This window comes from Pseudochaenichthys georgianus, chromosome 24 (assembly GCF_902827115.2).
Source record: "Pseudochaenichthys georgianus chromosome 24, fPseGeo1.2, whole genome shotgun sequence".
Taxonomy (NCBI): domain Eukaryota; kingdom Metazoa; phylum Chordata; class Actinopteri; order Perciformes; family Channichthyidae; genus Pseudochaenichthys; species Pseudochaenichthys georgianus.
Genome location: NC_047526.1, coordinates 32064384 through 32083610, shown reverse-complemented (window position 1 = coordinate 32083610; position 19227 = coordinate 32064384). Strand labels below are relative to the sequence as shown.

Sequence of the window (19227 nt, the reverse complement as noted above, 5' to 3'; positions counted from 1 at the left end):
TCATGATCAGAAGGAGAGGAGAGAGGAGACAAAGCTCAGAGACTCAGAGCCACTCACTCTGCTGAGTCTCTGCTCTTCCGGGTGATGGCATGAATCAGGGTGTCGTGACCTGGGCCTATTGCATGTTGTCCATCTCCTCTGGTCAGGTAATTGGTCTCTTCTTCCACCACAGTCCCCAGAGAGCTCTCCACATACTGACGGAGATACTTGACTAACTCATAACTGAAGAAGAAGAATAACAGAGTCAGAGCTACTGTTCAAATTGAAATAGCATAAATTACTTTTAAATCTGACCATAAAGTATATTCTATACTATCTGACTCTTGTGGCCTTACTTGTGGAAGTTCTTGTCAGTCTCTTCCAGGTGGAGGAGGATCTCTTCAGCACATTCGGTGGACGGAGCTCCGGAGATCCTGTCGTTGATGCTTCTCAGAAGCTGCTTCAGCAGGGACTGCAGCTCCGCTTCGTCTTCAGCCGACAACTGAGACATCTCTACTGTTGCTCCTTTGAGGGACAGAGTAGAGTGGTTGGTTTCATCGGCCCTCAATGTGAAAATGTATGAGGGTGAAGAGCCAGTTCCCTGTGTATTGCTACCCAGGGTTTGGCAGACAGGAGGAAAGGAGGAAAGTATTTGAGTTGGTTTTCTTTAAAGATATATATTACTGTTTAACTACCTGTAAATAAGATGCATAGATAGAGGGGAAAAAACACTCAACCGAAGATTAGTAAAATAATGAATGTGCATAACCATAGTTAAGGTCCTTTCCAAACTCAAATTTACTTTTATTTATTTACTTCTAAATTGATGTTATCATTTGTTTTCTTGTGCTTTTACTTGTGTAAGCCATTTGAGTGGTGTTAGGTATGGAAGTTGATCTATCTGGGTATGAAATATGCTATTTAAATAAAAAGGAATCAGTTGCAATGCTCAGCACACAGGGGTAAAATGCTCGTATGTTATGGGTCATGCATTTCAGAAACAAGTGTCAATCAGTTCATCACTGACAGGTGTATCACTGTCATCACTGACTGGTCCAGATAGTTTAAATAACGTGCTTTCATTGTCACTAGATAGCTGTTTGCACGCCACAATACACAAATACAAATATAGCAGCCAGAATTAATTGGTCTATGATGTACACCCAAACTACGGTATGTGATATTAAATGTGGGGCAAAACACAAGTAATGTATTCTCTCTGGTTAGCTTGAAGATGCTAAATGCACCACTGTAACACAGCTAGCTCAAGACAACACTGCATCATTTTAACTGAAAGCGTAGCTGTCCAAAAACCAAAAATGTCGCTGCTGCACAAACTGAACATCTGAACATGAAGACATCATATGAAGGATATTTTTAAACCAGTTTACCTTGTTTATGGACTTGTAAAACTGTTTCATCCAGGTAGCATTTTTGGGAGAATTTGCCACCGATTGCTGCGTCTCTATGGAAACGGTGGTGCATTGTGGGATGTCAGAAGAAACTGTGCGCTATCTTTTTGAGCGTTGGAAATATGGGCTTCATAGATGAGGTGTGTGACGTTTCAGATAAAGCATCCTTGAAAATACAAGATGTCGACAGAATAAAATGTAATACAATATATACTTGGAATATAATCATTTATTTTAAATTCTCTTAAGAGACGTATGAATAAACGATCAATTGTTAACAACTAGGTAAGCATTGGGATCAAAAAAAGAGAAACACGGACTTTATATTCCCTTAAAATCCTTCTTGAGATGTCAACATTATTTTGTCGTGGATAATTGTTTATCATCCAGAAACTGCAGTTTTAATATGGCTGTTATACCTCTGTATTCTTCCGAAACATTTCTGTCGGTTTTTTTCGTGTGGTCTTAAATGCAGCACCACTCCCTACGTCACATGGCTCAATGTTTTGCTCTTTTGACATGGTGCTGCGTGGAGACATCTCTGCCTGCTAAAACCGGCTGAAACTCTGCTAACCCTTCATTTGTTATCATTTATTTAATATGCCGTAACAAGGAAACGATTTGTTCACACGCCTGACAGACTAGTTTACTTTACGGTTGGGAATCTCAAAGCTACATCTGCTGTTTAAGCTTTAGCTATATCAAGCTAGCATCAGCATCAACGGTGTGGATTATGGCGACAGTTGACAGCTTTCAGTTTTTGTATAGAGAAATGTCTCGATCATGCAATCCTTACTTTGAAACCCTGGCCCTGGTCGGTGCTATTTACACGGCCAGCAGGGCAGTAATCCTGCTCAGAGAATGCTGCTCTTTGGTCCGGGTGCATTTTCTGCCCAGAATAATCCCCAATAAGAAGAAGCTTAGCCAAAGGTTTGGAGACTGGGCCATCGTGTATGGTAAGGCTGCAGAACAGAGTGCATGATGATTTAGATGTGTGTGACGGAGAGGAGAGTCAGTTTCATGCATTTTATTTTTAGGAGCCCTTCAGTTAGAAATAAATAAAAATAAAATAAAGTTGAAGCTTCTTAGATTCGATATTTGTTGACAACACCGCAGCTAATTATGTCTGCAAATAATCATATTCATTATTGACTTATCAGGTACTGATTTGCTCTAACAAAAATCTGGACAAAAAGAGAACATTGTAAATGATGATGACATTTTCAAATTGCTTGTTTTTTTATTATATAGAAATGAGAAAAGCAGCACATTTTAGGTAACACTTGAAAAGCTTGAATCCAAAGATATTAATTGCCATGAAAAGTGCTAATGTATCAAATGAATTGAGATTGGTGTTGGTTAATGTCTTGGAAATATATAATACTAATCATCTTATAATTTCAGTAACAAAGTGAGCTGTATTGTATTTTTAGAGCCCAACGTGAAGTTACTGTGCAATAGCTCTCAGTTGTATATCCTAATGTCTTCTTCACATGTATTCATTGACAGATATCGTGCTCTCTCCTCTCAGGTGCATCCGAGCCGGTGGCCAAAGCCTACGCAGAGGAGCTGGCCCGACATGGCGTCAGCATCATCTTTGTCACTCAGAGCGAGGCCTCTGTGAGAGACATCGCTGCTTTATTCTCCCAAAGCTACGGAGTGGAAACTGTTGTGCTCCTCGCTGACTTCTCTTTGAACCAAGCAGCCAGCAATACCATCAAAGAGGCCATGAAGGGCAGAGAGATCGGCTTCCTGGTGAACTGCATGGAGTCTTTGGATTCCCCTCAGAGCCTGATAGAAATGCCTGAGCTGGGCCTGTTGGATCTGGTGAATAAAAATGTAGCGGTGGCGACTCTGATGGCGCGGTTGGTGCTGCCCGGGATGCTGGAGCGCCGCAGAGGAGCCGTGGTCAACATATCATCGGGAGCCTGCTGCAAACCTCTGCCTGGGAGGGTGACACAAACTGCATTTGCTGTAAGAAAAACACTGAGAATATCTGCTTTATGAATACACATGTAATACCCCTTTCTAAAAGTACATTCACAATATATTTTTTCTCAACATTTCAGGGCTATATGGATCATTTGTCAAGAGCTCTTCATCTCGAGTACAGCGGCAAGGGGATCTTTGTCCAAAGTCTGATTCCTTTCCAGGTAGATGCCTTATATGTCGATTACAAGCAGGCATGCTTGCTGTACTTAAATACATTTAAGGTGCCAACCAAAGTGTGTCAAGCTAGTGAAGCTAGTTTCAAATAATGCACGTCTCTGTTTATATTTAGACAACATTTAACATTTGAGAGTTTTGGCTTGTAAAAAATAGCGTTTGTTTTATATTTCTCAAAAATAATTGGTGTTTTTACCAAAACGCAGGTTTTTTTTTTGCTTCATCAATTAGCTAATTAACAAAACAATTATTTAAGCTTTAAACTTAAAGGTGGGGTAGGTACGTTTGAGAAACCGGCTCGAGATACACTTTTTGTTATATTCCATGGAATTCCCTTAACATCCCGATAGCAATGAATATCTGAAGTGCTTTGACAAAAAATCCATAAAAAATGTCATCTGTGGAAGCCGTGGCGCTGTAAAAAGCACGACCAATCATCTTCCTCGGCCCGGCTAAAGTAACTGGATGGCCTACCTGCCTGTCAGCTTTCCATCTGGGCACACACTTATCTCGTGCCCTCATTGGTCATGTGCGCGTTCGTGTGTGTTGGGGGAGGGGCTCTGTGAGGAAGTGGCAGATTTGTTCCGGTTGTGTATTTTCAAATTCTAGCGATCTCGAGCTGGTTTCTCCAAAATGACCTACCCCTCCTTTAATATCTTTGGATTTTTTTTGAGACACCACACAATTAATTAATTAGGTCAGGAAATAATCATTTAATCACACGCGTAACATGAATTGGGTTCTTTGGACTTTTACCAAGTAAGTATACATTATTCTCTCAGTGTTTGATAACCAGTATGTGTTCCCAGATACGTGAGCAACCACCATCCTCATCATCACCGTCATCAAGACTCAACTGGTTTGAACCACAGCCGGAGGTTTACGCCCGCCACGCCATCTCCACCCTGGGGGTCTCCAACAGGACCACCGGATACTGGCCTCACACTCTGCAGGTCAGGGCTACATAAGTCACGAAGGGTGTTCACACTGAAGGAATCTGCTTTGTAATGTTAATGCGTTACAGAGAAGTATTCTACATAAGTGAAGACTAGACGACACGTACAAATGTGCGCAAAGCATCTGAATTAACTTTGAATATGTTGTAGATTTGTTCCTAGAAGTACAATAGATCAATTTAAATCATTCAGAAGTTTTTTTTTTTTTTTTATAGTTCAATTATTTTTCTCTATTTAGTGTTTTTCCATTTTCATGTATCAGATGTTTTGTCCTCAGAAGTAACTCAGACAGTAACACCGATAATATGATCTGGAACATAAGATATGTTTCTGATCCGTTTCTCTGCTGCTTCTCTTCACAGTACGGACTGATGAGACGTGTTCCAGACTTCATGTGGGTTCTTGGATCACGCGTGTGGATCAGTTTAAGCTAAAAGCTCTGCTCTCCTCCCTCTGACTTACTCTAACCCACTTACTGGATCTTCTTGTTACAGAGTTTTAAACATCTGCCATTAGTCTAAAGTCAGTCAACTCTCAGGCTCAGTTAAGGTTGGTAGTTAAAGATCATTTATTTATTTGGTGTCAGTATTTATTGAAGCTGCAGTGGAATTTGCCTAAATGAATGAATCGATATCCACCACATATGGTCGGACTAATGTGTGACATCCTTTAGTTACCTATAGAAACTAGACGATAGAACAATTATCATTTGTATATCAAAACCTCACCCTGTGTTGAACCTAGAATTTATAAAGCAAATTGTGTGTTTTTCCATGCCTCCATGGGGAACAAAGAATACAAACAAACTAGTAAGTGGGGGCCATGCTCAACAACTAGCAAAACTATATTAAAAAATCAGTTTACAAAGTCTCAATTATCCGGTTGTATCAGTACTTCCTGAACACATTTAATTTGAACTTAAATCTTACTATTTAAAACACTTCTGTATAACAATGATCAGACAAGACTCAAGTGTTCAAAGGCATGGTTCATTACATGTAAGCGAATACCTGAATGTACAATTTGTATTCAGATCAAATGTTACATTAAAAAACACAGCCAGGAGAAAGCAATACAAAATCAGCCGCCATAAAATAAACAAAATGTTATTTTTGACACTACATATATCCTGTTTTCTCCATAGGGTTGCTTTTATGATGTTGTTGTGTTGTGCTGACTTTCCATTTATCACTGCTCGTATCACGGTTTACTGGTATCTACCAAACCCACAGTGTATAAGACGCGTTCAAAGACCAAATGGCATTCACCCAAAAGCACAACATCATTCCCAGTTTAGAGACGCACTAGTAACGTAAAATAATTATTCTCAATGTGTGCAGAGCTGTATTAAGCAATACCAGTTAATAGAGTTATTTTGATCAATATAATTAAATCTCAACGTGATGTACAGTAGAGTGAGATTGTGATGTTTCATTGAGAAACGATATTTGAGATACATGTGTATATATTGCTTTAAAATCAGTATTTATTTTAAACTAGGTGAACAGAACTGTAAACAAATTATGATGTATTTTCTGAGTGGTTGCTTACACATACAATACAGTATATAACTTAAATGTGTCATCATTATACTGTACACTATAAATGTCTTTCTCCATTCCCATACTGTCCTGTGTTTTATTTAAATGAAGTGTTTGTCTATATATGAAATGTTGACTGAACTTTATTCCGAAGGCCGGCACACACGCTTTGTTTTCCTCCTAAAATGTCAGGATGGTGTAAATCATTCACGTGAACAGACACTGCCAGAGTTCCCTCCGTGACCCCCTTCACATCAGCCAGGTCACTGAGTGTTGGTGACCTTTAGTAAAAGTGAGTGAGGCGCTGGCTTCCCAAACCCACGTGGTGCAAAACCAACCTCGACTGCTTTCAGGGGATTTAAACACAAACCCATAGTCTATGAATCCATTGTAGGCGTACTTATCTGCAGGTATTGTGTCGGACAACAAAGTACGATTCTTTTCAGGCTAATTTGGTAAAAGTGAAATAGGTAAAGTTGTAAAGGCATTAGTTTTCCTTATAAACATTCATATAGCAAGTTTTCAAAGAAATACTGAAGCTTTAAGGAGGTCCTGTTATGCTAAGTTTCAGGTTCATAATTGTAGTTTAAGGTCCCGTGTCATGCTTCTCCGGTTATCACCCGTCCCCTTGTGCTATGAAGGTTTCTCTGCATGTGAACGGTCTGCAGTCACACACCCTCAAAGTGCACCCTGTAGCGAGTACAGCTCTAACACAGAGAAGACCTGTCTGTGCTGCCCCAGAACGCCTCGCTGGACATTTCTCTGTTTCCATTGTTTACCTCCTGGGTTCTGTGACGTGTGAACACCCAGATCAACAACAAACGACCGGATTGGCCCAAATGGACCAATCAGCGGAGCCCCTCACTCACCAGGACCCCTTGGCTAACTAACAGGGAGTCCCATTGACTTGCATAGAGCTCCCTGAACGCTGGTAATAGACGAGTTGGGATGGCGGAGAAATGCTCTCCGCAGACCCATTCTCACAGCGCTATAAACCTTCTTCTTTCTCAATATAAAGCCACACTTATTGTTTTTACTTCGGCTGTGAGTGTGTGTGTGCTCAGGGTGAGTTTCGCTTGTTCTCGCTGTATCGCAGACCCGGAAACCTGTCCGCTCCTCGCAGCACCGAGCCTCGCAACGTCCTGACCAATCAGAGCACACTGGGCTCATAGGGAGGGGCGGGGGGGGCAGGAGCTCCAACAAGCCGTGTAGGACAGAGAGTGGATACACACACTTTACAGAGATGCTGTGAGAAACCAATGTGAGTTTGGAACATTGAACAATTTAAATCTATTCTAGTCGACCTCAACAATGGAATTATGATCAGTAGAAATGGCCATGACATGGGACCTTTAAAGCCCAATTTGACATATACAACCTTCTGTACAAAATATACTAAAAGTAGATGAGGTAGTTGAGTATACTTCAATTTGTTGACAATAAATGATCCATACAATACAACCACCCCTGTTCCTTCTCCACTGTCAGATGCAGCAGTATTGTCTCAGTTATAAAACCCAGGTGTTCAGCAGCCACTCAGATTCAGTGTTAGGACGTTTTTGTTGTGGTTAGGATGGTGTCCTTCCAGATAAGACACAAAAGGAACGATGAAAGAATCTTCTTCTCCTCTTACTCTCTTCGTCGTCGTCGTCCTGAGACATCTTACTCTTCGCTCATCTTTTTCTCTGTGGGTTAGTTCAACTGGTAAGTTTGTATTTGTATTTTATGATGCTTATATGTATTCTCTTTTAAAATGGACTGGAATCTCTTAGAGTTGGTATGTTAATGGGATTATTTTGATTGGTGTTTTACAATAATCTACTCTGCATTCGTACCATGCACCATTTGGGAGAAAAGGTAAATATGCTGGCCGCTTGTACTAAGGCGTGAAAGCAAGAAACCGTAGCAATAGGCTCAAAAGGCAGAGCGACATGGTTTAATTAATAAAGTACAAAATGTAGTTTCTAAATGTCGAAAAGCTAAAAAAGGGATTCTTCTGACTAACATTCATTTAACAGCTAATTTACAGTCAATCATTTCGTCGTGTAAGGATGCTTTAAAAACTATGATTCTGATTAAATAAACAAATGTAAAAAAGAAAATAACGACATAACATAAAACAAATACTTCACTTGTTGATGTTTTTGAAAGCTATGACCTTAAACTAGCAGCTTTTTGTACTCGGTCTTTATTCGTCACATTCTTTGAAGTGAGATTTGCAACAGTTCGTAATAACCAAGGTTAAGGTCTTGGTTGTTTTGGAGAGGTTAGATCAGCAGCTGTGGCATCTATCAGTAAACTCACAAGCCTTCAGGAAATGATAAAGTGTGGCCTTGTGAGCGAGACTGGGTTCTCTGTGTTAACAACAATTCCTGTAAGACTTTTTATAAAACAGCAAAGGTCCAATCAAAGTGTGTAACTCTAACGGAAGGAATAAAAAGCAGACATTGAAATATTACTTTGAATAATACTGTATCCTCCTCAAATAAGGCATGTATACCCTTGTAGTCTTTAGGTCATGATGGACTGTTTTGTTCTGTTATCTCCTCTCACAGAAAGCAGGACAACTGGCGCATGAAATGGGCGAATGGGATCTGCTGGGCCGCCTGCTGGACAAAGTGCAGAGCCACTCCACGGTGATCGGCAAGGTCTGGCTCACCGTGCTGTTCATCTTCCGCATCATGGTCCTGCGCACCGGGGCCGAGAAGGTCTGTATAAGTAATAAGCATTTCACACAAAGAAAGGATGTGGAATGTCTTCTAATTCCCAACACATGATAGATGCCAATGAACTCTTCAGTTCAGTTTCATCATGAAGTACAGGGCAGTAGATATTGACCCTACTACACTTTAAAGGTCACCTATTATGTAAAACCCTCTTCTTCATGTCTCTTCTTCATCAACATGTGTCCCCTCTTCTTCATGTCTCTTCTTCATCAACATGTGTCCCCTCTTCTCCATGTCTCTTCTTCATCAACATGTGTCCCCTCTTCTCCATGTCTCTTCTACATCAACATGTGTCCCCTCTTCTTCATGTCTCTTCTTCATCAACATGTGTCCCCTCTTCTTCATGTCTCTTCTTCATCAACATGTGTCCCCTCTTCTTCATGTCTCTTCTTCATCAACATGTGTCCCCTCTTCTCCATGTCTCTTCTACATCAACATGTGTCCCCTCTTCTCCATGTCTCTTCTACATTCAACATGTGTCCCCTCTCTTCATGTCTCTTCCTTCATCAACATGGTCCCCTCTTCTCCATGGTCTCTTCTACATCAACATGTGTCCCCTCTTCTTCATGTCTCTTCTACATCAACATGTGTCCCCTCTTCTTCATGTCTCTTCTACATCAACATTTGTCCCCTCTTCTTCTTCATGTCTCTTCTACATCAACATGTGTCCCCCTCTTCTTCTTCATTTCTCTTCTACATCAACATTTGTCCCCTCTTCTTCTTCATGTCTCTTCTACATCAACATGTGTCCCCTCTTCTTCATGTCTTTTCTACATCAACATGTGTCCCCTCTTCTTCATGTCTCTTCTACATCAACATGTGTCCCCTCTTCTTCATGTCTCTTCTACATCAACATGTGTCCCCTCTTCTCCATGTCTCTTCTACATCAACATGTGTCCCCTCTTCTTCATGTCTTTTCTACATCAACATGTGTCCCCTCCATGTCTCTTCTACATCAACATGTGTCCCCTATTCTTCATGTCTCTTCTACATCAACATGTGTCCCCTCTTCTTCATGTCTCTTCTACATCAACATGTGTCCCCTCTTCTCCATGTCTCTTCTACATCAACATGTGTCCCCTCTTCTTCATGTCTCTTCTACATCAACATGTGTCCGCTCTTCTTCATGTCTCTTCTACATCAACATGTGTCCCCTCTTCTTCATGTCTCTTCTTCATCAACATGTGTCCCCTCTTCTCCATGTCTCTTCTACATCAACATGTGTCCCCTCTTCTCCATGTCTCTTCTACATCAACATGTGTCCCCTCTTCTTCATGTCTCTTTCTTCATCAACATGTGTCCCCTCTTCTCCATGTCTCTTCTACATCAACATGTGTCCCCTCTTCTTCATGTCTCTTCTTCATCAACATGTGTCCCCTCTTCTTCATGTCTCTTCTACATCAACATGTGTCCCCCTCTTCTTCATGTCTCTTCTACATCAACATGTGTCCCCTCTTCTTCATGTCTCTTCTACATCAACATGTGTCCCCTCTTCTTCATGTCTCTTCTACATCAACATGTGTCCCCTCTTCTTCATGTCTTCTTCATCAACATGTGTCCCTCTTCTCCATGTCTCTTCTACATCAACATGTGTCCCCTCTTCTTCATGTCTCTTCTTCATCAACAGTGTCCCCTCTTCTCCATGTCTCTTCTACATCAACATGTGTCCCCTCTTCTTCATGTCTCTCTCTACATCAACATGTGTCCCCTCTTCTCCATGTCTCTTCTACATCAACATGTGTCCCCTCTTCTTCATGTCTCTTCTTCATCAACATGTGTCCCCTCTTCTCCATGTCTCTTCTACATCAACATGTGTCCCCTCTTCTTCATGTCTCTTCTTACATCAACATGTGTCCCCTCTTCTCATGTCTCTTCTACATCAACATTTGTCCCCTCTTCTTCTTCATGTCTCTTCTACATCAACATGTGTCCCCTCTTCTTCTTCATGTCTCTTCTACATCAACATTTGTCCCCTCTTCTTCTTCATGTCTCTTCTACATCAACATGTGTCCCCTCTTCTTCATGTCTTTTCTACATCAACATGTGTCCCCTCTTCTTCTCATGTCTCTTCTACATCAACATGTGTCCCCTCTTCTTCATGTCTCTTCTACATCAACATGTGTCCCCTCTTCTTCATGTCTCTTCTACATCAACATGTGTCCCCTCTTCTTCATGTCTTTTCTACATCAACATGTGTCACCTCTTCTCCATGTCTCTTCTACATCAACATGTGTCCCCTCTTCTTCATGTCTCTTCTACATCAACATGTGTCCCCTCTTCTTCATGTCTCTTCTACATCAACATGTGTCCCCTCTTCTCCATGTCTCTTCTACATCAACATGTGTCCCCTCTTCTTCATGTCTCTTCTACATCAAATGTGTCCCGCTCTTCTTCATGTCTCTTCTACATCAACATGTGTCCCCTCTTCTTCATGTCTCTTCTTACATCAACATGTGTCCCCTCTTCTTCATGTCTCTTCTACATCAACATGTGTCCCCTCTTCTCCATGTCTCTTCTACATCAACATGTGTCCCCTCTTCTTCATGTCTCTTCTCATCAACATGTGTCCCCTCTTCTCCATGTCTCTTCTTACATCAACATGTGTCACCTCTTTCTTCATGTCTCTTCTTCATCAACAGTGTCCCCTTCTTCTTCATGTCTTTTCTACATCAACATGTGTCCCCTCTTCTTCATGTCTCTTCTACATCAACATGTGTCCCCTCTTCTTCATGTCTCTTCTACATCAAACATGTGTCCCCTCTCTTCATGCTTCTTCTACATCAACATGTGTCCCCTCTTCTTCATGTCTCTTCTTCATCAACATGTGTCCCCTCTTCTCCATGTCTCTTCTACATCAACATGTGTCCCCTCTTCTTCATGTCTCTTCTTCATCAACAGGTGTCCCCTCTTCTCCATGTCTCTTCTACATCAACATGTGTCCCCTCTTCTTCATGTCTCTTCTACATCAACATGTGTCCCCTCTTCTCCATGTCTCTTCTACATCAACATGTGTCCCCTCTTCTTCATGTCTCTTCTACATCAACATGTGTCCCCTCTTCTTCATGTCTCTTCTACATCAACATGTGTCCCCTCTTCTTCATGTCTTTTCTACATCAACATGTGTCCCCTCTTCTTCATGTCTCTTCTACATCAACATGTGTCCCCTCTTCTTCATGTCTCTTCTTCATCAACATGTGTCCCCTCTTCTCCATGTCTCTTCTACATCAACATGTGTCCCCTCTTCTTCATGTCTCTTCTTCATCAACATGTGTCCCCTCTTCTCCATGTCTCTTCTACATCAACATGTGTCCCCTCTTCTTCATGTCTCTTCTACATCAACATGTGTCCCCTCTTCTTCATGTCTCTTCTACATCAACATTTGTCCCCTCTTCTTCATGTCTCTTCTTCATCAACATGTGTCCCCTCTTCTCCATGTCTCTTCTCCATCAACATGTGTCCCCTCTTCTCCATGTCTCTTCTACATCAACATGTGTCCCCTCTTCTTCATGTCTCTTCTACATCAACATTTGTCCCCTCTTCTTCATGTCTCTTCTTCATCAACATGTGTCCCCTCTTCTCCATGTCTCTTCTACATCAACATGTGTCCCCTCTTCTTCATGTCTCTTCTACATCAACATGTGTCCCCTCTTCTTCATGTCTCTTCTACATCAACATTTGTCCCCTCTTCTTCATGTCTCTTCTTCATCAACATGTGTCCCCTCTTCTCCATGTCTCTTCTACATCAACATGTGTCCCCTCTTCTTCATGTCTCTTCTACATCAACATGTGTCCCCTCTTCTTCATGTCTCTTCTACATCAACATTTGTCCCCTCTTCTTCTTCATGTCTCTTCTACATCAACATGTGTCCCCTCTTCTTCTTCATGTCTCTTCTACATCAACATGTGTCCCCTCTTCTTCATGTCTTTTCTACATCAACATGTGTCCCCCTCTTCTTCATGTCTCTTCTACATCAACATGTGTCCCCTCTTCTTCATGTCTCTTCTACATCAACATGTGTCCCCTCTTCTCCATGTCTCTTCTACATCAACATGTGTCCCCTCTTCTTCATGTCTTTTCTACATCAACATGTGTCCCCTCTTCTTCATGTCTCTTCTTCATCAACATGTGTCCCCTCTTCTCCATGTCTCTTCTACATCAACATGTGTCCCCTCTTCTTCATGTCTCTTCTTCATCAACATGTGTCCCCTCTTCTCCATGTCTCTTCTACATCAACATGTGTCCCCTCTTCTTCATGTCTCTTCTACATCAACATGTGTCCCCTCTTCTCCATGTCTCTTCTACATCAACATGTGTCCCCTCTTCTTCATGTCTCTTCTACATCAACATGTGTCCCCTCTTCTTCATGTCTCTTCTACATCAACATGTGTCCCCTCTTCTTCATGTCTTTTCTACATCAACATGTGTCCCCTCTTCTTCATGTCTCTTCTACATCAACATGTGTCCCCTCTTCTCCATGTCTCTTCTCCATCAACATGTGTCCCCTCTTCTCCATGTCTCTTCTACATCAACATGTGTCCCCTCTTCTTCATGTCTCTTCTACATCAACAGTTGTCCCCTCTTCTTCATGTCTCTTCTTCATCAACATGTGTCCCCTCTTCTCCATGTCTCTTCTACATCAACATGTGTCCCCTCTTCTTCATGTCTCTTCTACATCAACATGTGTCCCCTCTTCTTCATGTCTCTTCTACATCAACATTTGTCCCCTCTTCTTCATGTCTCTTCTTCATCAACATGTGTCCCCTCTTCTCCATGTCTCTTCTACATCAACATGTGTCCCCTCTTCTTCATGTCTCTTCTACATCAACATGTGTCCCCTCTTCTTCATGTCTCTTCTACATCAACATTTGTCCCCTCTTCTTCTTCATGTCTCTTCTACATCAACATGTGTCCCCTCTTCTTCATGTCTCTTCTACATCAACATTTGTCCCCTCTTCTTCTTCATGTCTCTTCTTCATCAACATGTGTCCCCTCTTCTCCATGTCTCTTCTACATCAACATGTGTCCCCTCTTCTTCATGTCTCTTCTACATCAACATTTGTCCCCTCTTCTTCATGTCTCTTCTACATCAACATGTGTCCCCTCTTCTTCATGTCTCTTCTACATCAACATGTGTCCCCTCTTCTTCATGTCTCTTCTACATCAACATTTGTCCCCTCTTCTTCTTCATGTCTCTTCTACATCAACATGTGTCCCCTCTTCTCCATGTCTCTTCTACATCAACATGTGTCCCCTCTTCTTCATGTCTCTTCTACATCAACATTTGTCCCCTCTTCTTCTTCATGTCTCTTCTTCATCAACATGTGTCCCCTCTTCTCCATGTCTCTTCTACATCAACATGTGTCCCCTCTTCTTCATGTCTCTTCTACATCAACATTTGTCCCCTCTTCTCCATGTCTCTTCTACATCAACATGTGTCCCCTCTTCTTCATGTCTCTTCTACATCAACATGTGTCCCCTCTTCTTCATGTCTCTTCTACATCAACATTTGTCCCCTCTTCTTCATGTCTCTTCTTCATCAACATGTGTCCCCTCTTCTTCATGTCTCTTCCACATCAACATGTGTCCCCTCTGTGGAAAGAGACTCTGAAAGTTTCAGGAACAAAGATTTTCTCACTTTTTGATCCATTTCTATAAAAACCTGTCTGAAAATGAGCTGATCAGATTTTGGCCACTTTATTTCGCCCAGCCAATCAGAAACGGGAACCTTTTTCTCCCAGGAAAGTACCAGACTAAAAAGGGGTGAAAAGGTTCGCAAAAAAGTTCTAGTTCCAGATATTTTTGGTGTGAACGCAAAATCCCTGGAACTATCGGAACTATTCCTGGGAAAAGTACTCCGGTGTGAAAGCGCCTATTGAGTTCTTTGTAACCAAATGTCTCTCAGAGGGGCGTGGGGAGTGGCTCCTTATTTTCATCTAAAGTAACAGACAGAGAATCAGCACTTTGGAAACAGGGCTGAAACAGAGGGGACCTTTAAACTCTCAAAGTTTGCATTATGTATAATCTTTCGTTCTCTATTCTCTTCCTCTAGGTGTGGAGTGATGAGCAGTCCGACTTTGTCTGCAACACCCAGCAGCCCGGCTGTGAGAACGTCTGCTACGACATGGCCTTCCCCATCTCTCATGTTCGCTTTTGGGTCCTGCAGATTATTGCTGTGGCGACTCCCAAGCTGCTTTACCTTGGCCACTGCCTCCATGTGATCCACTTGGAGAAGAAGGTGTGTTGCTGCAGTGGGTGTGGTATAAAAGAGTGAAATAGTTTTACAAAACAATGGCAGAGACATTAAGATCGCTTCTACCGCTGATCCTTCGTTGCCAACTGTAGGCTGCTGTTTCCAGATAAACTGGTTCCCAGGCAAAAGGTTGTTTGACCCTTAAGTTGTGTTCGGGTCTCCCGTGACACGTTAAAATTATATAATAACTCCGCTCTAGTTTTTTGTATCTGAACAAGGCTTCATGATATCCTCCACAACAGCTATATAAAAACAGATGTTGACCATTTTAGCCAAGTCTGAAGGTCTCTAAAAAACAAAGTGTATAATGTGGTGTTGGGGTCTGGGGAGACCCGGCAGAATTGTTTTGGGTGACTCGAGGTCAAGTTTGGCCCAATCAAGATTCATCTTTGACTTTAGACACCCCCCCCCCCCCCCCCCCCGAACACAACTCGTCTCGCACGCCTCATGCCCGCCGTACACACACACTCATATGGAAGGGGCGATCTCTCCCCCCAACAACAGTGCATTACATCTGTAAAACGTATCATAACTGTGCACATCTTACTTATTTGATAACTACTGTATCCCTTGGTTACTTGAACACGCTACAATATTATTAACCAGTGTCCTACTTAGTGCAGAAGTAGACGCCTTTTAAACGTCCCAGAAATTGGACCTTTTAAAAATCGCCGCATATCTTATTGTAATACAATAGCTGAATCACTTGTATGTAAAAAAAGCGAGGGTCCTTAACCTCATACGTCACACACACACATCACACACACACACACTTCACAACATGCGACTGCTCAAAAATGAAATTATTTCAAAACATGATATTATTCAGATTTGTATTGTAACAATCCTTATATTACATCTATTAAAATATTGATATACGAAATATTTGTATTGGAACAGTTTTAGAAGTAGTAATGCTGTAACATATTTCAGCCACTAAGGGGGGCAATGCCCCCCCTGCCCCCCCGCAAAATCCGCCTATGGTCAAAAGTGACCGGCGAACGCCATGAACGGTAACAGCTTTTGAACACCACACAAGGGTTGAAGCAGCTTTAACGTGAAACTTACAATTACATTCTAATGTACAAGTATAGCACCATATCACACAAAAGCAGTCCAGAGAGCTTTACATAATAAAACAAAAGTGCAAATAAACAGAGACATGCGTACATCCATCGACATACTAAACTCAAATCTATTTTTAAGCACCTAAAACTCACTTCTTGGTTTTAAAGCTAGTTGTGTTGTTGATCAGAGGTATTCATGACAGCAATTTGTATCAACACTTTAACATTATCTGAAACTACTACTGCAGAACGCTCAACTTATCTGCTAACCACGGATATGCTGATCTTTTATATTATGCTGCTCATATCTTTTCCCAAAACTTTGTTAAAAACACAACTGCCTCCAAGTCTCTAGGAGATAAAAAGCAGTACATGCAACAAGTGTTTTGAAATATTTGGCAAAACTGAAAGCTAATCTCATACATTTCCTGGACTCCTTTTTTTTAACTTCTTTTTTATTGAGTCAGGCACAATGAGTTTACATTTATACAGTCAATATTTTTATTTATTGTTCCCCTTTCCCTCCCTCCCGGTCCTAGCTAGTAAAATAAATAACTAACTAAATAAATAAGATAGATACCTGTATAGGTAAAAGTAAAGTAATATAGAAGATAATATTAAAAGAAAATGTATAGATAAGGGAATAAAGAATAGTAACAGTAATATTTGTACCCATATACTCATATGTATTTCCTGGACTCCTAAGGTGTGAAGCATGTTTCATCGGCTTTTATTGTCATTTGTAAATAGCTACAGCGTAGATATGTCAATGAAAATCTTAGGTCACAGGCTCCTCCAATGGTGCAAGATAATAAAACAGACAAAATAGTTGCAATTAATACAAATAAAATAGAATACAAATAGTGCAAGGTTCACCTTATTACTTCCAATTAATCTGCAGTGCCTCAGATCTGTAGGGTTACCAAAACCAAACCTAAATCTGATTCTTCCAAATCCAAGGTGAAGGAGAGGATGAAGAAGCAGGCGGAGTTGGATGACCAGACCAGCCTCTTCCTCAGGAGAACCTACAAAATCCCCAAGTACACGAAAAGCACCGGGAAGATCAGCATCCGCGGACGACTCCTTCGCAGTTACGTCCTCCATCTCGTGGCCAAGATCATCCTGGAGGTCTTGTTCATCCTGGGTCAGTACTTTCTCTACGGCTTCACCCTGGCGCCTCGCTACGAATGCGAGCGCTCGCCCTGCCCCCACAAAGTGGACTGTTTCCTGTCCAGACCCACGGAGAAGTCGGTCATCATCTGGTTCATGCTGGTCTCTGCGCTCGTGTCCCTGGCCCTCAGCCTGGTGGAGCTCTTCTACCTGTTTGTGAAAGCCGTGAAGGAGTGCATGGCGAGGAGGCAGGACTACACCGTGACCCCCGTGACGCCCCCGCCTTCCGAGAGGAAAGCTTTTAAAACCCGTGACGTGATGATACAAAATTGCGTCAACCTGGAACTGGAGCTACAAGGGCGAAAGTTAGGGGTCAACGGGGTCAACGGGGTCAACGGGAGGAGTAAGATAATAGTGCCTGAGAGCAACAGTTTGGGAAGGGAGGTGCACATCTGAAACATGGGGCAGGTTGAACATGTCCAATTCAAAACACATCATATCAAATCAAGATTTATTGTTTCCCCAAATCACAAGAAATGCCTCAAAGGGCTGTAGAGCAGACAAAAGCAAAATACAAACGTCATAGCATACAAATTATAAAAACATTACAACATAAGTATTGCCATGTGATAAAAGCATGTGACTGAAGTGATGGTGATGTGGATGGAAACTACATGTAGGTGATGGAAATCAGTTGACAAGGAAGACAGATGCGAAGAGATGGGTTTTTCAGTTTGCTTTCAAAGGAGTCAACGGAAATCTGAAATGGAAGACGAGAGGTGCTCGGAACGAAAAAGCTCTGCCACCTACGGATGATTTGGGAATTCTGGGGATGGAAAGGAGAACGAGTTCCAGTGATTGTGTGCTTTGGCTTTAGAGGGGGGGGGGGGGGGGGGGTGTGTGTGTGTGTGTGTGTGTGTGTGTGTGTGTGTGTGTGTGTGTGTGTGTGTGTGTGTGTGTGTGTGTGTGTGTGTGTGTGTGTGTGTGTGTGTGTGTGTGTGTGTGTGTGTGTGTGTGTGTGTGTGTGTGTGTGTGTGTGTGTGTGTGTGTGGCAAATAAAGAGAGGGGGAGGGGGAGTAGCCAGCTTCTGTAAACAGGACTCAGTCACAGGCAACATTTCACTTTTCGGGCATAATACAAAAATAATAAACCGCAGATCCATCTCTTTAAAAAATAGCGTCAGAAGATTTGCTGATAGGTTTTGAGAAGGATGCTTTCTTGTAATAGTTTTTAGAAAATGATGGTGTGTAATTTTGTTTTCAATAAACCTCCAATATTTGCTAATATGTGTCTGAATTGTACTATTCATATTACAAACACTAGCTTATAGTTGATGAATGATTTTGTAGCAGTTGTACACTTTGTTAACCGAGTATAGCTTATTATACTTGCCTATATTCCAAATATTTGTATTCCTAAAATAATTTGTTCCTCAAGTATCGGGTAAATATTAACAAAAAGGGCAAATAGAAAATACCTGTTATAGCTATTATTTTGAGAAAGAAATGTTTAGAAATAGCCATTTTGGGTGGAAACAAGTATCAAGACTTAGTTTAAAGTGACTTATTTTATGTGCGCTAAACTTATATTGGCAAGGTGTGACTTAGAGTCTGCTTTATATGGATGTTTCTGATAAGCTAGGCTATTTAGCTTAATATTTAGCTTACAGACATTATGATGGGAGCAGCAAGCAGTAAACAAGTATTTCCATGTTATTTTACCTCATGTGCTTTATTGCTATTACTCTTACTTTTAGATAGATAGATAGATAGATAGATAGATAGATAGATAGATAGATAGATAGATAGATAGATAGATAGATAGATAGATAGATAGATAGATAGATAGATAGACAGACAGATAGATAGATAGATAGATAGATAGATAGATAGATAGATAGATAGATAGATAGATAGATAGATAGATAGATAGATAGATAGATAGATAGATAGATAGATAGATAGATAGATAGATAGATAGATAGATAGATAGATAGATAGATAGATAGATAGACAGACA

At 41.3% G+C, this 19227-nt stretch overlaps 3 protein-coding genes across 3 annotated transcripts in view; 2 read left to right on the top strand and 1 right to left on the bottom strand.

Annotated features, from left to right (window-relative positions):
- Window positions 1-1447, bottom strand: part of tbc1d32 (TBC1 domain family, member 32) — a 134283-nt gene extending 132836 nt beyond the window's left edge. Inside the window, exons 1-3 of the mRNA XM_034076478.1 lie at window positions 1371-1447; window positions 336-504; window positions 58-222 (exon numbers count right to left, since the gene is read on the bottom strand). Of these exons, the coding sequence (XP_033932369.1) occupies window positions 58-222; window positions 336-490 (320 nt within the window). The 5' untranslated portion in view covers window positions 491-504; window positions 1371-1447. The remainder of the gene's footprint in view (window positions 1-57; window positions 223-335; window positions 505-1370) is intronic.
- Window positions 1448-1892: 445 nt separating this feature from the next.
- Window positions 1893-6135, top strand: hsdl1 (hydroxysteroid dehydrogenase like 1). The gene is made up of 5 exons (XM_034076508.1): window positions 1893-2347; window positions 2923-3365; window positions 3461-3544; window positions 4367-4510; window positions 4876-6135. Exons 1-5 carry the CDS (start codon window positions 2125-2127, stop codon window positions 4945-4947), a joined length of 966 nt encoding a protein of 321 aa, XP_033932399.1. The 5' UTR covers window positions 1893-2124; the 3' UTR covers window positions 4948-6135.
- A 1478-nt stretch (window positions 6136-7613) lies between these two features.
- LOC117439502 (gap junction Cx32.7 protein-like) lies at window positions 7614-18492 on the top strand. The gene is made up of 4 exons (XM_034075406.2): window positions 7614-7758; window positions 8610-8762; window positions 14831-15016; window positions 17059-18492. The coding sequence occupies exons 2-4, from the start codon at window positions 8634-8636 to the stop codon at window positions 17662-17664; spliced, it is 921 nt and encodes a 306-aa protein (XP_033931297.1). The 5' UTR covers window positions 7614-7758; window positions 8610-8633; the 3' UTR covers window positions 17665-18492.
- The last annotated feature ends 735 nt before the right edge of the window (window positions 18493-19227 follow it).

Coding starts and splice junctions, on each gene's coding strand:
- hsdl1 (XM_034076508.1), top strand. CDS start 2,125: ATGGCGACAGTTGACAGCTTTCAGTTTTTGTATAGAGAAATGTCTCGA. Junction 3,366..3,460: donor TGACACAAACTGCATTTGCT/GTAAGAAAAACA, acceptor TCAACATTTCAG/GGCTATATGGATCATTTGTC. Junction 4,511..4,875: donor ACTGGCCTCACACTCTGCAG/GTCAGGGCTACA, acceptor TTCTCTTCACAG/TACGGACTGATGAGACGTGT.
- LOC117439502 (XM_034075406.2), top strand. CDS start 8,634: ATGGGCGAATGGGATCTGCTGGGCCGCCTGCTGGACAAAGTGCAGAGC. Junction 8,763..14,830: donor TGCGCACCGGGGCCGAGAAG/GTCTGTATAAGT, acceptor CTCTTCCTCTAG/GTGTGGAGTGATGAGCAGTC. Junction 15,017..17,058: donor TGATCCACTTGGAGAAGAAG/GTGTGTTGCTGC, acceptor TCCAAATCCAAG/GTGAAGGAGAGGATGAAGAA.